Source organism: Trachypithecus francoisi, unplaced genomic scaffold, assembly GCF_009764315.1.
Source record: "Trachypithecus francoisi isolate TF-2019V2 unplaced genomic scaffold, Tfra_2.0 Lachesis_group0, whole genome shotgun sequence".
NCBI lineage: Eukaryota > Metazoa > Chordata > Mammalia > Primates > Cercopithecidae > Trachypithecus > Trachypithecus francoisi.
Window position 1 is genome coordinate 159535633 of NW_022681453.1, and position 21979 is coordinate 159557611.

At 51.3% G+C, this 21979-nt stretch overlaps 1 protein-coding gene across 1 annotated transcript in view; it reads left to right on the top strand.

Annotated features, from left to right (window-relative positions):
• KY (kyphoscoliosis peptidase) overlaps nucleotides 1-18768 on the top strand; it is a 51370-nt gene extending 32602 nt beyond the window's left edge. Inside the window, exons 9-11 of the mRNA XM_033212620.1 lie at nucleotides 8319-8507; nucleotides 9850-10040; nucleotides 14223-18768. Of these exons, the coding sequence (XP_033068511.1) occupies nucleotides 8319-8507; nucleotides 9850-10040; nucleotides 14223-15118 (1276 nt within the window). The 3' untranslated portion in view covers nucleotides 15119-18768. The remainder of the gene's footprint in view (nucleotides 1-8318; nucleotides 8508-9849; nucleotides 10041-14222) is intronic.
• Nucleotides 18769-21979: the final 3211 nt, after the last annotated feature.

A 21979-nucleotide genomic window follows, 5' to 3' on the forward strand; every position in this document is an offset into this window, starting at 1 on the left:
TGCACAGAGATAATTTGGTTATAAAAAGCCTTTTTTCCGCCTTCTCCCATCTCTATGCAGCTGAAGGTTAAAAGAATAGCAGGCCTGGGAGCGGGAGGACAGTGGCTGCAGATGCCAAGGGGACTGTGAAAGGCTGTCCTCAGGGCTGACACAGGGGGCCTCTTTTGGGGGAAACAAAAGATCTCCCACCTGAAAAGATTTGTCAGTTGGACAGCTGAATCACTAGGAAGCAGCTTCTCTTGGAGTCGCTGGGCTCCATTTTCAGCACTCTGGGAGTGGGCATATGGCCAGGTTGCTGGGGTGGGAGACAGCTCTGGCCTGAGCAGGAGAATGGACCATTGCCGGTTCCCAGTGACTCAAAACAGGCTTAAGATGTGGGGTGGGGGGAGGGGATGGCCACTGACCTCCACAGCTTCCTCAGCCTACCCTCTGAGGTCTGCTGGGTTCCCCCAGAAAACAGTCAGCTAGCCCAGGGGCCATCAAAGAACCTCTCCCCAGGGGGTGGATGAACAGCTGCCCACTCTCTCTGTAGGCTTCTGGGAGTGAGTCTTCTCAGGCACCCAGATGTCAGTCCACCAGAACTGCAGGTGGCAATTCATCAAACCAAGTGTAACACTTAGTCCACAGGCAGGCAGTTGTGATGGCCTCAGTGTTGCAGAGGCGGCAGCTGCTGGGCACTGGGTGCACACAACCTATTCCTGGCCCAAACCCCCTGTTGTGCTGCCTCTTGCCCCCCATCACCACTGCCAAGAACACACACCCACCCGGCTGCTGAGTTGCTCTAACCCTCCTGCTCTGCTCCCTGTTCTTCCCTTTTCTCACTTTCAAGGCCATTCCCTGAGACCACAGCCCCAGAGGCAGCCACAGTGGGTCACGGTACAGGAGATGCCACCCTGGCTGCTTCCCACCCCCTACTCCAGACCCAAGCATACCCCCTGCTGCCTGTGGGCCTCTCCAGCAACCTGGATCCTCACTGGCCTCTCTACCCGGGCTCCCCTGGTCCTGGGTTCCTAACACCACTAAAGGATCACACTGTCTGGCAAAGTCCTCCAAAATCTGACCTCAGCCAAGTTTCCAGCCTTGCACTGTGTGACACCACCTTCCCGTCCACCTCTGCATACACATCTGCTCCCTCTCCCCAGTGCTCCTTCCAGGCCCCACTCCAGGACAGCCCACAACCTTCTCTGTCATATAGAAATGACAGGAAATGACAGGATATTCCTAGAAGACTTATGTGGAATGGGACTTATTCTCTTTTTTTTTTTTTTTTTTTGAGACGGAGTCTCGCTCTGTCACCCAGGCTGGAGTGCAGTGGCCGGATCTCAGCTCACTGCAAGCTCCGCCTCCCGGGTTTACACTATTCTCCTGCCTCAGCCTCCCGAGTAGCTGGGACTACAGGCACCCGCCACCACACCTGGCTAGTTTTTTTGTATTTTTTTTAGTAGAGATGGGGTTTTACCGTGTTAGCCAGGATGGTCTCGATCTCCTGACCTCGTGATCCGCCCGTCTCGGCCTCTCAAAATGCTGGGATTACAGGCTTGAGCCACCGTGCCCAGCCTTTATTCTCTTTTAACTGATGAAATAGCCACAAGTCTTAGCTCCATTTGTGCCTAGCATCTTTCAGAACATGATTATTTTCATCTGATTTTGCAAATTTGAAAACGCTTAGCATTTTTTCCAAGTTCCAGGATATATCCCCCTTTATCCAGTATAAGCTTTCTAGCATACTGTAGAAGGAATGCCAGATTCGAAGCTAGAAAGACCTGGGTCTACCACTTAGAGTGGTATCGCCTCGTTGATCCAGTATAAGCATCCTAGCATCCTTTAGAAGGAGTGCCAAAATTAAAGCCAGAAAGACCTGGCTCCCAGTTTTTAATTTACCACCTATTTGTTTTGTTCCTTTTGGTAAGGCACTTAACCTTCTGCAGCCTCAGTGCTCTCATCTATACCTGGCAGGGCTATAGGACTCAATGAGACTGCAGTTTTGGGGTTTACCAACCCGATTTTGGGGTGGGTGTTCTTTAACCTATCTTGTCTTTCTTGAGTATTGATTGGAGTTCTTTTGCTCTGTGGAACTTTCCTACAGACTCTGCCAGCCTACATAGATTCAGAAAATTGACACTTGCCTTGAGTGAAACTGTCAGCTTTTTGCCCAGGTCCAGATACTTAACAATGGCCCTATTCTGGCCTGCAGCTTATTAGTGAAACTCTCGCTAACATTTTGCATCATTTAAAGTTAGTTCCAACATGGTGATTACCATGTGCAAAATTCCTCACATCGCCTGAGCTGTGTAACAGTAGTTCACAGTCCCCTGAATTCCTTTAACTTTTGCTTTAAAGATCAGTAACCTATCTATGCATCCCTCTACTAACTCTCTTTACCTTTAAAATAACTGCCAAAAGTTTGGTAAATTAATTAGCTAATTCCTTAATAACTGAGGACATGTAATCCACACTTGCCGATTTATCCCTGCTTCGTTGTCAGGGTGGCTTCGTAGAAAGAGTTGTACCCACACGGACATCATTACTTTTTGCCAGTCCATTCTACCTCCCTGAAATTGCCTCATTAAAGACTGATTTAATAAAGTAATTTGGTGGGGAATTCAGATATTTTCACAACTTCATTCATTTCCTTCTGTCTTTTCCAAGTCACTGATGTGGGGTTTTTTGGTTAGTGCTATAGCTTGTAACTGCTGGTCCAGTTTCCTTCCAACTTTCTATCATCCAATATTAATGTCTCTTTGCCTCAATTGCCCACATCCTTAATTGATTCTGCCTAATTTCCTCGCAGGAGCCAAGCTTAATTCCCCAGACTGCTGCCCCTGAGTCAGTCTCCAGTAAATTCTCTTCCCGTTAGCATGGCTTTCACATCACCAGCTAGCAGGTTTTTCAGAGACTTTGGATAAAGCCAGGCGCTTAGTACCAGTTTGAGCCCTGACACTGAGGGAGCTGGTTGTCACCAATCAGATGTCAGCTGGCTTTTCACCCATCCTCTAGCTGTCACCGAGAGCAGGGGCAGTAGTGTGTACAATCAGATGGCTGCTTCTGGCTAGCAGTATGTCCCCTATAATCCTAAAACATCACTTGGTTCCAAAGGCGCCAGAAGATAGGGAATGGCCATCTAAGCCTTCTTCTGGGAGATGCAGATTCATTGGATAACCTTAAATTATCACCAAAAGTGATGCTGGTGTATAAGGCCTCTGAAAGGGACATCTTAGCCCCCCACCCTTATAGCTACACCAAAGGATGGCACTCACAAAGATAAGCTATGTCACTAGTGCAAACCATCTTTTCATTTCAATCTCTGTACCACCTACAAGTGTATAGACCAAAACAAAATCTTGATTTACAAAAGAGTTGGTGTAACACAAAGGTTCTTGAACTATGCATCAGGACAACTGCATCCACTGCTTCTTCAGCCACTGGCTAGCTATGTGTCCCCAGGCAAGGCAGCCTCTCTCTCTGAACAGCTGACTCCTCCCTCACCTGTCGGAGAGGAGGCCTCTGAAGTCACGTCTCATGAGGTTCTGCACAGGTCCCTGGAGAGAGACTTATTAGCAAGATTACTTGTTATTGACCTAGCTGTAAGGGTAATGTGTAAGAAAAGGGAAAAGAGAGCACATGGGAGAAATATAAACACACTGTCAGATTATAAGAAATCAAGTACATAAATTGTGAAAGATAAGTCATGGTTTGTTTGTCCTGCTGCAGTATAGAAACCACAGTATTTTCAACAAAATAGCAAAAGAAAAGCATGCTTCATTGTCTCTCCTACAGGCACACTCCCTCCCTTTTTCCCCCACTTGGCTCAGATATCCTGGGAGAGGTGATCAGATTTGGGAAAGTCTACTGTGGTCAGAGCCCATTGGTGGAGGGTGCACCTGCCCACCCAGATATTTCAGCCACACTGCTGCTGGGGCCTGGCATTGGTGCTGACTGTAGCAGCATCACACAGTTCCTATGGCAGGGCCTGGACCATCTCAGTATAAAATAATACCAAATTAATACACTAGGATACACTGCACCAAACTGGAACATGCAGATCTTTTTAAATAATAAGGGTAATTCATCCATAGAAGAGTCAGCAGCTTCAGGGTTCATCAAGGGTACCCAGACAATGACATTGCCTTCTGCTTGGCTGCCCCTCTGTTCAGTCTCTTCCCATCAGGCCACACTTGGTGGCCATGTGGTCCTTTGCAGCCCTAGGGGCTTCTCTGATTGAGTCCCTGAGCCCTGACATTTGCTGGAGAGGGGACTGCAGCTTTCTCCAAATCCTCCAGGGTGCTCCTTGGAAGCTTGTTCAGGGCATCTTACATCCATGTTTTCGTTGTGGCTTGGGATACCTATCAGCCATGAACTATGAAGGTGGAATTGAGGTTGTCAGTTCTGTAAAATAGAAGTGAAGATTCTGCAGTCTGAGGTCATTAAATACATCTCCTTGGGTGATATTTTAGGCTCTGGGATGGCTGGTCGGAGCTCTTCAGGAGGTGGAAATGTTTCTGTGCTCTCCCCCTCCTTTAATGCTCTCTGAGCTCCTGCCTGCAAAGTTAATTTCTCCACCTTTGGGTTCTCCGGGACTTTGCTTATAGACTGGCATTTTATAAGCAAAGTTCGGGAGACAGTTCCAGTGACAGTTCCCATATCCACCCTCCTTCCAACTGTCAGCACATCTAGGGCAGCCACTGAGCCTTATTTTGGGGATATCATATTTTATTATGTTGTTACATTGTGTTGCATTGTATGGTGCCACGTTATGTTACAGTATTCCCTGCTACAGTGCTTTATACACAGCGTGTGCGGCCAGTGATCTTTTGATGACATGAAAGAGTTGTGGTTCATCCTGGCTAGTGAGAGTGGCTGGAGACAAAACTCCTGTGAGTTCCACAATCATTGTCTTATACATACAGATTATTTTGCACGAGAATTATGGCATATTTACAATAATGCTTTACATTATGACCTTCTTTGTCCAGTTCATCTGGCACATTGCTGCCAGGTAATAAAATATCCTTATATCAGAGTCAAGCATGGCATAAGCTTATAGCTGAGTTTATATTTTCATCTTTTTTCTGCCCCAGGCATTTCCCACAGCCTTCCCAGCCTCTCCTCAGCCTGCCAGAGAAGAATCAACCCCTGGAGATCATTTAATGCCAACCTTTCTCACTGCCCATGATGAGCCTGGCAAGGTCACCCATGAGGTGACCATTAGACCTGAGAGGTGACCTTATTTCCTGGCTCTGGGGCCACCACCCCGACTCAGAGCAGTATAGGTGGACATCCCTGCCCCTCGCTTCTTCCTCCTCCTTTTCTTTCCAGGACTGGGGCACACTCTCACTGCTGCTCCCTGACTTGGTTCTTCCAATCTTGCCTCCACTTCACCCCCTTGAGGGCAGGATGTCCCCCTGGACACATGGCCTAGGACATGGCTTCTCCCAGGAGGACATTCCATACCCACTCTGATTTACCCCTCCACCTGGAGGTTGGCTGCACAAATGCTCAGTTCCTCTCCTTCCTTCCTTGACTCCAGGTGGCTCTGAGCAGGGGACAAGTGTCAGTGGGCAGCATGTCCAGAGGCCCACAGCTCCACTAAATCAGTTCACCTTAATGCAAAATGAGCCATTCACCAAGCCCCATTGTTCCCAGGACTCCCCTTATCCCTCCACATCATCCTAGAAAGTGATATGCACAGACGTTCTAGGCAGCAATGGAAAGTAATTTCCTGAAGAATATAATTTTAAGTAGTATTTATGGGTTTTTTTCCCAATTCTCAAAGTAACACATAATCATTATTACAAATTTAGAAAATATAGAGAAGTTTCAAGAAAAAATTAAAATCACCTATAATCCCATTGCCAAGAGACCAGGTGCCTTTTGTGCCATCTCTTCCCCTCTCGCTCCCTGCCCCTCCTTCTCTGTGCATGCAGGCAACACACACACACACACACACACACAGCATCGGCATGACATCGTACTGACTGGAGAGACTGACATGCTGTTGTCAGTTCACGTTGTGTCGGGGCACTGTTAAGCTCACTAAGTATTTTTCACAACATTTCTTCTCCTCACCCAGTCTCTGAGTAGATGGGACCCCACCTCCTATCGAATGTCTATCCCACCCCAACACCTCCACCCACTCCTCTGGCCTTGCTTTCCACTGGTCCCTCTCTGCTAGCTGTTTCCTCTCAGACTATAAAAACATCCAGATTTCCTCATCCTGAAAACAACCCCCTCAGCCCTGCATCCCCCAGCACTCCCCACCACCCTCCACTCTCTGCACTGCAGAGAAATGAGGAGAGGGCACTCCAGGTATGCAGGCTGCACCTGCTCCCCTTCCTTCCATGGTCTCCTCAGCTACTGCCTCCTTCTGCCCTGGAGTGGCTTATGGCCTTTGCCAGCAGAAAATCATGACACCAGGATCTAGTTTCTCTTGCAGTCTGTCCCCATGCCCCCAAGCGCTCCAAGAAGCCTTCTCACAGAGCCCAGCTGGTATGTTCTCATGGGATTCCTTAGAGGGCTTAGGAGGCCTGAACCTCCTTTTGTGAAACAGCAGGCAAAAGGGTGGGGTCTGGAAAACTTCCAAGCCCCTAAGGAACCTCAGCACTAGTGACCCGGACTTTCTGCAGGTGATCAGAGGTTAAGGCAGACATTGTAACACATCCTCATTGCATGCATATGAAGAAACAATGAGGGCAGGGAACGTAGAATCTGTTAACCCTCAGGACATCACATTTGATCCCAATTACTCTCTCAGCAAGTGATATATATTAGTAATATTTAATCCAATATTTTGCTAATTTTAAATTACATGTTCATTTTTACTGGGAAGATTCCCCCCATTCCTATAGTAGATGCATGGCCATTTCACCCCATTACCCTGGAAGGCTCCATGGCCCTCTTGCTTACAGCAACTGAGGCTGGAGCCCTGGTCTGTGGAAGGGCCCCACCCCCATGGGCCCATCTCACTGAAACAGGTCCCACCAACATCCTGGTCTGCAGACTCAGCTCAGCAGAGTAGAGCACAGGGTCAGCACTGAGTTGGGACTGAGCAGCTTGTGTGGTGCTCAAAGGAGCCCCATCAAAGGGGCATCAAGCACATCCTCGGTTTCACAGGTTGTGTATCTATTACACCAATTTTCCATGAGTGCAAGGAAAATATCTTGAGGAAGGGGCACCTTTTCTAATTTACACAAAGGCCCTAGAAGGGCTAGCATGGGATGTCCCTAGGTCAGACTACCAGTGAAATTGTCTGCACAGTCCCCCCACCTTGGCTGTCCTCGGGGGAGCAGGGCTGCTGAGGAGCAAGACCAGCTGGCCATGAAAGGATACCCGGGGTCTTGCTTTGGCCTTGGGCTGGTGCCCACAGCCCAGGCCTGGGCCTCAGGGTTTCAGCTCCAAATGTCTAGTTTTATGTCGTCCCCAGAGATGACCCACGCCCATCTTCCCACCCTGGTTCCCAGAAAGCAGTGCCATCTCTGCCGTGAGCAGTGGGGAGCAAAAGTGTCAAAAGGACCCCAAAGCTCAGGTTGACTGATCAGCGTTTCCATTCCCCTCAGGGCGGCCACAGAAGACTCCAGGATTGTGGCCAGGGCAGGCAGTCAGCAAATGACCTGAATGCACCATGATGGCTCTTGTACCATGTTCACAAAGGACAGGCCCACCAGTAAGACCTGAGCAAACTGGCAGCTGGCCAGTCCTCCCTGGGCCAGGGCTGGAGACACCCACTGCCTGCCCCTGGGTTCCCGTGCAGGCATCCTTGGGAGGAATAGCAGGGGAGTAGGGCTTGGCTTCTGTACCCTCACAACCAGCAACCCCCCAACATCTCACGCGTGTCACGAGACCCATCTCTCCAGTCACATGTCCAGAAGTGCCCTGGTTCTCCCAGCAGCTGTGCTCACCCCTCGCGTGTAGGTTTTGTTGCAGGAACATTGTCATTTCCCCGGCTCCTATTTTCTTGAAGCCAACCTCACGCTTGTCCCCATTTTTTCCTGCTGAAGAGCTGCTTGAGGAGTGTGTCAAGCAGGCTCTAGGGATGAACATTTCAGAAGTGATCTGAATGGTGTTGGTCTCAGGGGAGGAGCAGACAGCGGAGACTGCAGCCAGTCTGTACCGACAGGACCAGCCAGCACTGTATCTCCCTGTGCCCCATGCCCAGAGATAAAAGTCCTCAAGGCTGTTTATATGTGAGTACAAGAAGCAAGAAAAAGGATAGACAGGGAGGACTGATGGGCAGCAAACATGCCTGAAACCTGAGACCATGGACAGACTTGGAGGCAAGTCGCAGCAGGATCCCCCTCTCAGACCCCCTGTCCTGCCCCCAGGATCGCCGGAGTGCAGTGTATGACCGTGCCTGGCTACTCCAAGGGCTTCGGCTACCAGACAGGGCAGAGTTTCTCGGGGGAGTTTGACCATGCCTGGAATGCTGTGTACTTGGAGGGAAGATGGCACCTGGTGGACAGCACCTGGGGCAGCGGCCTGGTGGACACCACCACCTCCAAATTCACCTTCCTGTAAGTACTTGTCTCAGTTCTGCTGGGCGTCTGGCAGGTGGAAGTGGAAGAGGTGCCGGGTTGCATGAAGCAGCAGGTGGAGAAGGCCAAGCGGGAGGGGAAGGAAAGCCAGGAGGCCCCACGCCCACCCCTCCCCGGCTCTGAAGTGGGCTGGCTCCAGGCCAATTGTGGGGACCCACACCCTTTTGTCACTCACCCTCCACTGACAAACACCCGCCTCTGACTCCCTATAACTCCCTCCACCAAAGCACTGAAAGCCTGGAGCATTTGCCCCCAGGTCACACATGAGGAAAGGCAGGGCTAATAGCCTTCTTTAGTTGTTGGCAGGTTCCCTTCCAGACTTTGGCCATTGACCGCATTACCAGGCACAAATGCCAGAATGCTCTCTTACTACTTTGCCCAGACACCAGGCTCCTCCTCCTCTCTGGTCTGAGTGAGACCATATCACATTTCTGAGGAAAGGGCTGTGGTTTTGGGGGAAGGGGCGCTATTGGCGGTGCAGGGTCACTGTGAGGCACAGTGGGGCAGGGCAGCTGGGGTGCAGGCGACTGGAGCATTTCTGTCCTCTGGGGCTCTGGCCAACCCTGGCCTTAACCAGAGGCTACATACAATATTCTTCATGGATCATGATGCTATCAGCAGCTCAGATCCCTTTTTATTCAGAAACATGAGTGTGCTCTGTCTGATTTTTGCAGCTTAAATCTTGACACTCCCACACATGGGACAAATACAAGCCATGTGCATACACATCCTACACGCAGGGCTCACGCACTCACAGATGCCCTCTTTACCACTGTTATTCTCAACACTGCTCCTCTTAGGCAGAGCAAAGCCTCCCCCGTCTCAGGAAGGGCCTCCCTGTTCTTCTCTTGATCCCCATTACTGACACCTGGAGAGTTCAGCACTCCAGTCGGTCCTGGAGAGCCACAGAAGGTCCCCACCAGCACAGCTGCACAGCACAGAAACAGGCTGTGGTAGATGGAGGCAGTGAATTCAAGTGCTCTGTCTCCCTGTCTTCCCACAACCCCACTGCGTGTTCCACAGGCTATGCCTTTGCCCCCTTTGAACTTGTGATTGTCTTTGAGCATGAGGGAGTCAATTTTCCCCATGACACCCTAGGGCACTGAGGGCACTGTGGCCTTCCCTTAGAAGCGACCTCAGACCCTGCCTTGGCTACAGTTTCTGGAAGCATCCACTGAGAAGGAGTCTCCAGTGCCCATGTTAGAGTTGGAGATGGCACTTCTTCCCATCCAGGGTGTCCACAGGACCACTCCGGTGGGTGTGTTGGGCCCCCGCCTCCTCTACACAGAGCTGGCTGCTAACCAGCTTGTCTCTGCTGCAGCTACAATGAGTTCTACTTCCTCACCCATCCTGCACTGTTCATCGAGGACCACTTCCCAGACAACAAGAACTGGCAGCTGCTAAAACCTCCTCAATCTCTGAGGCAGTTTGAGAACAACATGTATCACAAGAGTGAATTCTACAACAAAGGGATGCTGAGTGCCCACCCGGAGACTTCCATGATCAGAACAGGTGAGCCTGGAGCAGGTGCCAGTGTGCTAGCAGCAGGGATGGAACGTTTCGCACTGTCCTCCAGCAGCCCGCCTGAGACTGTGCTTTCAGGGCATGCCCTCCCAGGGGCCTGGCCTGTGAGCTTAGCACAAAGCTTGTGTGTGCATGTGGATGTGTGGGGGCTGCTGAGGCAGCCCAAGCCATCAGGGCAGGGAAGGCCCATAGGCCACATCAGCAGGGACGGAAGCTTACTCACACTAGCATAAACCCAGAAAGGGATGTATCTGAAGGCTGAAGGTTTCCTAGAACTTGAGGGCTGGATGCACAGCCTGGCCTGTCACAGAAGCCAGGGCTGGGTGGTTCCTAGCTGGGTGAGTCTCTCTCAGCTCACATAGCAGGGACAAGGACTGCGTCACCCCCGCTACACATAGCCTCTGGGCTCAGGTGCCCAACAGAAGCTACTGGCCTGCTGTGTTCTCCTCCCCAACTCCTGCTGGAGAGAATACATGGCCTCAGCAGAGCTGGAATCTGGGTGTTGGTGGTCCAACCAGCAAGGGTGGGGAGCAGCAGGGGTCTCCTAGGACAGGTGGGGGCAGTCCCACCCAAGACAGAGAGTTGGGGCAGACTTCCTTAGGGAGGTGGCCACTGAGCTGGGTCTTGGGAGAAGAGAACAGGCATAGTAGCTAAACAGAGATGGACATGTTTTAGACAGTAGAGGAGAAGAGGGGACACAGTAAGCCCCCAGCCTCCAAACTCAGGCACCCCGAGATGAGGGCCAGGCTCCAGACCTCTGCCTGGCTGGCTTAGTACCCCTCCCTTCTGGAGGCGGGACCTAGCGGTTTCCAGCCCACTCCCCTGGGGCAGTATAGGATACCCAGCTTAGCCATCTCCCATGGCTGGCCTGCGCTGACATTTGCTCCCCCAACCCTCACCATGGAGCCATAGCAGCTGAGTATGTTTGCATACTCTGAGGCATATGGGGGCTACCTTGGGGGGCCAGAACTGTCTTTAAGAGACAAAAAGCAGGTCCTTCTCTGGAAGATTGTCTCTTATGCCTCTCCAAGGCCTTGGTACCTGATCCAGTGCTGGGCACACAACCTGGGCACACTGCAGAGCCCTGTAAGTCAGGTCAGCCCAGCCTCCCACACCTCAGCAAAGGACTGCCTGGCGGCACTGTCTCTGCCACTGGGGACTCCATCCACCCAGGACAGGAGGTCTGAGCTCACACTGACTATTAGCACAAAGTGCCTGTGGGTGGCCCAGAGCCCCTGGGGAGCTCCCACCCACACTGCAGGGCAATGGGGCAGCCAGAAGCACAGGTGCCCCCAAGTTAGTTCCAACTGACTTGTCCCTTCCACCACACGATGGCTTCCTTTGCCAGGTTACTGAGCTCTTGCATACTCTTCCAACTCCAAATACCTGGCAGCTCCTGCGGCTAAAACAACAGCGTGAAGTTGCTCACTTTGGGAATCCATTTCCTGCGCTTACAATAGATGAAGGGCTTGTTCAATGTATCATAGGCCATTGAACCATTGGAAAGAACTGACCAGGTCAAAGCAATACCAAACTGATGCCATTGAGTGGAGTTTGCCTTTTTAAGAGACATAAAAATATAAACACCAGATTCCTTACTTCATAGAAATCTAAACCTAAATATGATTCCATATATCTGATACATATTTACAGAGTATTTCTTTGTGGTAGCTAGTTAAGAGTGGGGAGGGGAAGGAAGCAAAATAGGGAAACTGAGGTGAGCAGAAAGGAAGGGAAGGAAGAGGGCACCTCTAAGGGGGTGGAAAGCTGCCGGGCTCCAGAAGAGCGCCGGGGAGGGGAAAGGAGAGGTGGAGGAGGCAGGGGGGACTGGAAGAGCCCGTGGGCTCCCACAGAGGTCTGCAGGGGTGACCAGTCCTTTATTTCAAGTCTTCCCAGTCATTCAACACACCTTTGGCAAGAACCCTCTGGGTGAGACACCACAACCAGGCACTAAGACATGGCAGAAAATGAAACAGGCTAGCCCCTTCACCACGGAGCCCACAGCCCAGCAAGGAGTTCAGACACTACACAAAAGTGCTCACATGATGAATTACAGCAGTGGAACGTTCTCTGAAGGAGAGCCAGGGCTAGGAGAGAGGTTGCCAGGGAACTCAGCCTCAGGTGAAGGGTCCGGGTGGGCCGCTTTGCCATCGGGACATTACCACGAGGCCTTATCCAGTTTTGGGGGAAGTGGTGGGGAGGGAGGAGTGGGTGGGAGGACCCTGAGACAGGAAGGGTGTGGCCTTGGAGGATCTGAGAGAGTGCTTGATACTGGCGAGGCAGGAAGAGACAGGCTTCTGCATGGGTCTCCAGCTTCAGGGCTCTGCCATGAGCCCAGGAGTAGCCAGGAGGACATTTTCAAAGGAGCCCTGGGGCTGCTCTGTGGGGTGCTGGGTGGTGCTCCACAATCAAAAGTGAATTGCAGGGGGATCTGGGCCTTACTATGCAGAAAAGACTCACAGCCAGTTGTGAGATGGAACAGGACAGGGGCCGTGCACAGTGAGGAGCTGAGATAGCTTCTGCCCACTGAGCTAGTTCAGAAGTGAGGGGAGAGGGGGATTTTTACCAAGAGGAGGTAACAAGTCTGTTGATCTTGGTCACTTTCCTCTGGAGGTTACCATGGGACAGATGTGGCATGCAGTGGCTGAAGGCAGTAGAGAAAGCAAGTAGACAAATAAAATAGCACTAAAGTACCAAGAGTCACACGATTTCAGTGTAACAGAAGGGGAAGCAATGGCATTGGAATTAAGCAGTGCTCAGAGAGTGGGATGAGGCCCAGGCCTCAAAGAGTGGGGGTTGCAAAGGGAGGAGAGGACTCAGAGGAAGGCATGGAGGCTAGCAGCCTAGGTCCTCCAAGGTCTAAGGGGCCTCATTATTAGGAAGTCACTGGAGGGTGGGGGCAGAGGAAAGTCACTGGGTTGCCAGAAAGCTGAGGGGCAGAGGGGAAACAGAGGCAGTGGGGGGACATGTGGGAGTGTAGGGCAGGTGCAGAGTGGGCAGTATCTGAGAAGGCTGGGACAGCTTTCGAGGTAGAACAGCCGTGAAGAAGGTAGAGGAGCTGTCTAAGCAGCCTCCCCATCACGCTGGCCCATGTGGGCTTCTCCCATTCCTGAGGTGGGAGTTGGCATGGAACGCACATTCAATGGGAAGTCTATTCAGGCCGTTATCCTAGAGCCCAGGCACAGTGTTCTGCCTCCCCCACCAAGAGCCCAAGCTAGGGGAAAGTTCCTGGTGATGTGGATCAGACAGCCTCTCTCCTTCTTTTGCGCTCAACTGTGAACAGGGCTGGGGAGGTTGCTGGGGCTGGGAGCGGATGACCAGTTTCTGAGAGAAGTAAGGCCAGGCTCTAAGAAGCCACTGCCCCTCCCTGTGGCCCTGGGAGCCAGGAAGGACCAGGCAGGTGGGTCCTCATGGGCTACAAAGACTAGAGAACTGACCAATTCTCCCTGAAAATCAATGACCAGGACAGATGAAGAAGGAACTGCAGAGCAAAGGGAGAGACGGCGGCGGGGGTGGTGGTGTGTGGCAGTGTGGGGTTGCAAAAGACCCTCCTGTGCACACACTGACTTTTCAGGACCCGTTCCTGAAACATGGCTAAGATACACCTATGTGAGAAGCATGGGGTCAGGGAAGTGGGGATCAGGGAACTGCCCCACCCCAACCTCCTGTGCACAGTCTCAGGGAGTGAAGCCATTCTCACTAGTTTTAAGGACAATGTGTTGACATGACAGCATTGACACTTAGATAGATTCTGGAGGGAGCAAGGTGAAAGCTAGACCTGAGACTTGGGGGAGAAGGTGCCCCACCTGCCCCATGACCCTCTCTGGACACAAGCAACCTTCATCTAATGTGAATCAAATGGGCAGGATGCACACATACTGCTGGGGACAAATTTTTCTAGAGGCCCCTTAGCTTTCATTTATCTCAAAGAAAACTACCTGAAGGGAGTAGGGAACCCTTCCAGCGGTGCACTACCACTGGCTGCTGCCACGCTCAGTGAAGTCATATTGGGTGCTTGAAATGGACTGTGGTGAAAGTATTGACACCATGGAAATAGGCAAGCACTATAAGTCAAGACGTTTTTCTCCCAGGGAGACAGTTGTTCAACATTTACCAGCACATCAGCACATGCTGGACCCATCTCTGCTGACCCCGACTTTCTCTCCACAGTGAACGGGAAGGCCACGGTCACCATTGAGAGCTGCGCCCCAACACTGTTCATGTTCATGCTCAACGGCAAGCAAGAGCATGGGCTGCTGAGCCTCAGGAAGAATGGGATGAAGTTGGAGGTGTACCCTCCAACCATGGGCACTCACAAGCTGCAGATCTTTGCCAAGGGCAACTCTGACATCTACAGCTCAGTGCTGGAGTACACGCTTAAGTGCAATTATGTGGACATGGGTGTCCAGCTGCCTGCTGAGCTTCACCAGCCCGTGGGCCCCAGCTGGTTCTCAGAGCAGATGGGTATCATGAAGCCCTCCCACCCTGACCCTATCATCCACACCAGCGATGGGCGCTGCTCCATCAGCTTCAGCGTGGAGGAGGGCATTAACGTCCTGGCTTCCCTCCATGGGGATGATGGCCCCATCACTGAGGAGGCACAGCGGCGCTACATCTTCCAGCTGCACTGGGAGAAGCGGACCGAGCTGAAAGTCCAGCTGCCCCATGCCGGCAAGTTCGCCCTCAAGATCTTTGTCAAGAAGAGGCAGGAACCAGGAAACTACATCTTCGTCTTTAATTACCTCCTATGCTGTGCCAACACCAAGGTGAACTGGCCCATGTTCCCTGAGAGCTTTGGCAACTGGGGGCAGGACAATGAGCTGCTGGAGCCTCTGTCGGGTGTGCTTCCTGCCAACCGGAACATCCCATTCAAATTGAAGCTGCATGGTATTGCCAAAGTCCTGGTAAAGGGGCAGGACACATGGCCCTTGACCCTGAACCACGAGGGCTACTGGGAGGGCAGCTGCAGCACAGCTGGCTGCCAGGAAGTCTATGTCATGGTGCTGGAGAATGCCAACCACAACTTCTACTCCTACATCCTGAAATACAAAGTGAATGCCCAGTAAGGCCTGTGCCCCCCGGTCTTACCCTCCCAAAGGGCCAAGCCAGACCTCCCCAGGGAGGTCTCAAGGGAAGTGCAGGGAGCCCTGGACGCCACTGAGTCTGCATGAAATCCCTTCTAGGCCTCTGCCTCAGTGTCCCTCCTCTGAAACAGGAGCTGTGATCTTTATGTTCCAAAGGCTTCACTCAGGTGTGGCTGTGACTGAGGGGACAGAAGCAGTGGCTCTTTAGAAGAAAAAGGTGCTATGTAAATCTAAGGTATTGTAAACTGTACACCTGCATCCAGATGCCCCTTCTCGTGTTAGTGCTGCTGTTGTTGTTGTTGTTGTAGGGCTGATGTGGGAAAGCAGGGATATTGCGCAGGTTGACAGCTTTTCACATGATGCTTAGAGAATTCTCTTCTGTGCCCAAGGGGACATGATTTGCAAGGCTGAGTTGTCCTTGAATCACAGAGCCCCTTTCAAGCAACATCACCATGCCTCTCGACGGCTTCGGGCCCCCAGGGAATCTTGGACCATCTTCTCCTCCCAGACCCGATCATCTTCCGCATCCTGCTGCTTCTTCATTAGCTACTTCTTGTTCTTCAAGAGCCCTAGTAAAAGGGTGTGGTGAGGAATCTAGCTGACCCACAACTGGCTGGGAGCTGATCATCTCCACCATCCCTAAGTATAGTCAGGAATGTGACAACCAGAAAGTTGTGAGATGACTCCAAAGCAAAGAGCAGCCCATGCCCGCTGTGGCTGTGCAGGTGGGAGGGACACTGTCGGCGGAGCTGCAGCCTGTGTCTGAGGATGTAAGACCTCCAGCTCTGCTCTGATAGGAGTGCACAGGGTAGTTAGTTCAGTCTAAGGCCTGGAGTGCCCTCCAGGCCCTCGCAGAGCCTGGGTCTCAGGCCCCTGCCCCACCTCCACGGGGAGCCTCCAGAGGCTGGCCAGGCCCTTGAGGAGCCTTGCGGATAGCCGTGATCAGGCCGCAGATCAGGTGAGTAGTGCAGTGCGGCAATGCCGAGGAGACTCGCACCTTAACAGGGCTCTGCCTGCCCCCAGCATCTCTACCAGCAAAGCCAGGGCTGGGAAGACTTCCAGCTGCACGGGAGCAGCTTTTGTGGCTGTCTCAGAGCAAACGTCCCATCCCATCTCCTTTCCTCCCTTCTCTGAGAAGACACCCCCCTCCAGTCTCACCTTGCATGGGGACAGCTCAGGGCCCCTTGCTTGCTCAGGCCAGACTGAGAGGCCTCGGCTGCCCAGCTGGCCCTCAGCAGCGCCTCAGGCTGCTGTTGCCATGGCAACGGAGGAAAGGCTGGCTTCAACCAGGGCACATGAGAGGGAAAGGCGAGAGAGGCCCCACATGGCTACTGCAGAACCATCCTGGCACACAGACACACTCCCTGCCGAACTCCTGGATTCTCCAGCTCCATGGCCCCTGGCTGTCTCAGTGCCCCCCACCCCTGAGAGCCAGCACTGCCCGGTACCTCTCCCCACTGCCCCTCCTCAGGCCTCCAGGCTCAGCCACAGCCAGGGCCAGCTGGGACCCTCACAGCTTCCTCCGTGGCATTCACCCTCACATCCCTGTATCCAACAAATGTCCATGGGGTGCTTTGGTAAGTGCCAGATGCTTGGGCTACAGAGGTGAACAAAGGGGGCCTGGTCATCCAGAACACAGGGTGAGGAAACTGCCAGGTGGCAGCAGCCTCCCCTGCCCAGGTCCTGACTGAAGATCCAGGCTCCGGACACGTCTGTTCATTATCCCACGGGATCCCTTCCCTAAAAGTTCCCACTGCCACCCAGCAGGGTGGCCTAGCCCAGAGCCAGCTCACAAAGGTGCCCATCATCCAACAGACCGGGGGCATCGAGCACAAGGGGTGTCGCCCCTGGGGAGCTGAACTGTCCTGGGCTGGTCCTGCGCCCTCCGCAGTCTCTGCCACCGAGGCCACCCAGCCAGCCTCGTGTCACACCTGAAAAATGCACAAAGGCCCCGGAGGCATAACAGCTATGCACCACCACAGGCAAACAAGGGGAGTTTTACACCCTGAAAACAGCCTTCTTGCACACCTCTGATTTTATGGGCTGAAAGAAATGTGTTTGTTTCATCAAAATAATAAGTGCCTTGGATGACGCATGTCACTCACTGGACCCCGCGCTGGCTGCCTCGCCTAGTCCTGCTGGAGACCCCATACCTTTTCGATATGTAATATAATTAATCAATACATCCTGGAGCATGCAGAGAATGCCACCCAGCAAAGTAGGAGCTGTCCCCAGCACCAGAGAGGGAGGCCCCGCCTCTCAAAGCACCGCAGGGCATCGGCAAGCCCCTCCCTCTCATTTAACCAGGCACCCGCTTTGTAAAGACAGCTGTAGGCGCAGTCAGAAAATCACCTGCATTTCTTTCCACTGAAGTAAAAATACATGAAATGAAATCTAATCTTCATGAATTTTTACACGCATGCTGCTCAGGGTAGACATTCGGAGTTGCATTTTGAAGGCTTTTCTTCAAATCCCCATCTTTGTTTCCCGGGCGACGAGTCCCAGTCGCCGGCGGAATGGCACGGGCGCCCCCAGGTGTCCGAAGTGCGGGGCTGCCGGCTCTGTACGCCGCGAGGCCGCTCTATCACCGGGCTTTTTATGCAGAACTTGAAAATGCTGTGGAAATGTTCATGTTAAAATCACTAGGTGCTTTCTCGTGGCTTCTCAGCGCTTCCTCATGGGTACACGGAGGACATCTTTGTCACGCACAAGCTGTGAGGGCATCCTGGGGGGCAACCTGGTGTGTTGAAAAGACAAGGGATGTGATGGGACGGTTTTGCCTGGAAATCACTTCTTGAAACAGAAGCACTGGACATAGGACTGGATGGCACAGCTGTGACTACACTCATTACTATACCAATGAAGGATTGGAACCGATCAAACTCAGAGGGTATCTGCTTGCTATTCTCAGGATGGCAGCCCCCAGGCCACAGGGCAGAAGGGAACCGAGGGCGGAGGAGTGGTGGGCAGAGGCACTACCACCATGACTGCAGTTCCCTTCTCTCCAGCTTGTTTCAGAAGTGCCACCAGCTCAGCTGGACTCCATTTTCAATCCGATTATGATCATTGTGAGTTCCCCATATGTTATATTGTCCTACCAGGACAGCCTCCTCACTGCCTGCTGAGATTAAAAGGAAATAAATAGACTAACTGAAGCATGAAGGATTTCGGCTAGACATAAAGAACTATTTCCTGTTGTTAAGCAGGAGGGACGAGTTGCCAAGAAAGTTTGTGAAATCCTCTTCTCAAAGGACTTGAAAAGGAGAAAAGTTTTCCCAGTGGTCTGAGGTTTTAGATGCCATGTTCACTAGAAGGAGTGGGTTTTCTCTTCTCGAAACCAATTAATTCCTGAGATATCCTGGTCTGTCTGCAGCAAACAGAGAGTTAACAGCATCACTACATCATTTGCTACTGGCAAAATTTTCAAAGATGGTGTGCCTCTATAGCCCACCTCGGTTTATCTTAGGTCTATAATTTCTTTTCATTTGGAGTAAGTAGTCAGCAATTGAAAGAGGTGATTACTTCTCATAATGTGTGCATTGAGTTGTGTGGGCCGGTGGCTGTTGAGTATGCTTTCCCCACATTGTTGCTGGTGTTGTTTTTCAATAAAATTTATATTCATTTTTATCCAACAATGTAATTATTGATTCATTCTTATCATGGATTTCACAAGGTGGGGAGTGGAGAGAAACAGGAAAAACACTTTCATGTTCAAAGGAAGACCTAGAAAAAAATCAATGTCCCAGCCAGTTGAATGTGATGGTGAGATGCAAATGGAATGTCGGGCAAATAGCTATTTCACATTAAAGAAAACATAATTAGGTTAGCTTCAGCCACTCTATGGCTCACATGCCTTTGAAGAACATGAAGGCACTGTTTCTTTCATTGAATCTTGTTTAACTTGAAAATTTTAAAGTTAATCATAATTTATTTTTATAGTGGGAGAAAAAAATTTACCAAAAATGCCTATCAGCCTACTTTCTTTTATTTTGAATGTATATAAATATGTATTTCTTGATATTCATATACATGCAGAAACTTTCCAGGGGTCACCTAAGCAGATTATTCATAAATTAGATATTTAGAGAAATACAGAAAATGAAAAATCCAGACATTTCTGAGAAGCTGCTGTAACCATGGAGACCATTCTCGTAGCTGTAGTGTGAAGGACAAAAAGAACTTGTGTTCCCAAATCTGGCTTCGTCATGTCTCTCGCTGCTAGATCCACAAAAACGAGGCCCAGCATGCTTCTCCTTAGGAAGGAGACCTGACAGCATATTAAGAGGAAGTCAGAAGAAACAGTCTTCCCCACAAAAGAAGGAGTAACTCTTGAGTTATTAGAACAGTCTGAAAATGCCATCCCCAAAGCTGGAGTGGATGACCTCCAACGTCCCTTCCAGTCCGGAGAGTTTGTGATGCTGTGTCTCTGTGAACAGATGCTGGCAGGCAGTGGGCCTGGGGTTGTCAGTTACAGAACATCTGAAGGGCCCTGCTGTGTTAAGAGCCTGCCCCTGGAGCCCCTGGCAGACTGCACTGCTGGCTCCTCTCTTGCCTGAGGGCAAGGGGCTGGAGAAAGCCCAGCAGAGGGACCAAAGGGGAAGAACAGCCTCTGACAGGATGTTGCTTCTGTCTGATTTTGCAAGCAGAACTAAAGGAAACTGAAAGTTAACTGGGATGTCCTCTTTGGGACATCTCAGGCATCTCCGAGTCAAAAGATGCTAAACTGGAGTTACTTCTCTCCCTCAAATTACTCCCAACTCCTCCTGGGTCCCCAGTTCAGTAAATGCATCCCTATCCAACCAGATAACTAAGTTAGACTCGTGGCCATTACTGGTGATGAAACCCAGTCCCTTCTGGATGTGTCCCACCTCCCACCTGCTCTCCCAACTCCACCTTCTCTCCTTTCCCACGACCCGCTACAGCCCAGGTCCTCATCATCTCAGCTATACTGTCTGTGTCATATACTTTCTATGGGGAGATGAAGCCTCTCGGCCCTGTTACTGTCCACACTGGCCTCCCATTCATATATTCTTATCACACCAGGATGATTGGGTTATTAAGACAAGGTTTCCAAGAAATCCTACCAGAAGCAGCTCACCATCTCTGGAAAGACATAATTGGTATTAGGTACTAGTGGGAAAGGTAGGTCTTCAAACAAAAACTGCTTTTGATAGGGAATCGGGCAGAAGCCCTGTCTCCTCCTTTTTCTCTAAAGAAACAAGATGCCAAGGCCACCCAATCAGCCCCGTGTCGCTCACACCTGAAAAACGCACAAAGGCTCCAGAGGCATAAGAGCTGTGCACTACCGCAGGGAAACCAGGGGCGTTTTACACCCTGAAAACAGCCTTTTTGCACATCTTTGATTTTACGGGCTGAGAGAACTGTGTTGTGTTTCATCAAAATAATAAGCACCTTCGATGATGCATGTCACTCGCCGGACCCCATACTGGCTGCCTTGGCCTACTCCACTACTGGGTGAGGGTATGCAGGGTAGCTCTTCGTACCACAGCCAGGCGGGGGACTCAACAGGGTGCAGGAGTGGAGCCCCACCTGCAGGTAAACAAGCTCCATCTCGAAGCCAGACTCTCCACATCCATGGCTTCCAGTTTATTTCCCTCAAGTCCTCCTGCACCAACAGCAGCACAGATCATATGTTCAGGTGGGCAGTTGTATTCCCAGGAAAACAGATGCTGAGACACAGTAGGAATGCAAACAGTGTGCTGGAGGCAATACCTGTGGAAGGCAAAAGGGAGGGGGGAAGCAGGAGGAGGCAGACAGAAGCTCAGACAATGGTGCAAGTCTGACCAAGTCCCAGCCAACCCAACAGGGAGTTCCAAAACAAAGATTTTTATTAGAGGTATCTGGAGCTGTACAGAAATGGCCAAGCCCTAGAGAAACCATCATGCTCAGTCATTTGCAGGGGCTGCCTGGCAAGAGCTTGGCCTCAGTTCAAAAGCTCAGGTGCTAACAGCCAGAGACTCTCCGCTACCTACACTCCTTGCAGAGAATCAGCAACTTCTTCCAGAAGGGAGACCTGTGCAGCACACACAAGTTAACTTGCCTATGCTATGGAGGGTTCAGGAAAGACTGGATGAGGGTTCTATGTGTGGAGTCAGCACACCCAAAGCCCTCTGGGATCCAGCAGTCACTGAAGGGGCTTCACAAGATGGTTTGTGGAAGGGACAGGGGCTTCTACATAGGATAAACATGTACTCCAACGGCCACCTGTAAGGTGCTGTGGACTAATTTGATGAAAGGCAGCTTCTTTCTTATTTCTCCTTCTCTCCCTCCTGCCCCTGCCATCCAGGAAAACCTCAACACAACAGCCAAGAGGATCGTTCCATGCTCCACTCTTACTTAAAACTGACCAATGGTTCCCCATTGCTCAGGGATGAGACTAGACCCTCACTCTGGCCTCAGACTGCTTTCTTCACTTTGTCTCCTATGACTCTCCCTGAGAGCCCCTTAGAATCATCAACCATGTGACACCAGGCAGGCCATGTACCTCTCACCAGCGTGCTTTATACGTGCTGTCCCTTTTAGCCAGGACGCCTTTTCCTGCCTGAGGAAGCCCTGCCTGGCCTTTGTGGATCAGGCCAGCCCACCACTCTGTCAGACCTTCCTAGTCCTCCCACTGCCCAAGCCATGGGGAATTATCTGCCCATCTTCCATGTTCATGTCACACTTTGTTACTCATCTGTTAAGCCAGAACCTTCTACAAGATTCTGGGATTGAGGAAATACTTGGAGGTTCTGCCCCTTGGATGTGAATTCCTTGAATACACATGCTTTGGTTCTGCCCCCGGCACACAGTAGGTGCTTGTAAATGCTTGGCAAGTTTCAC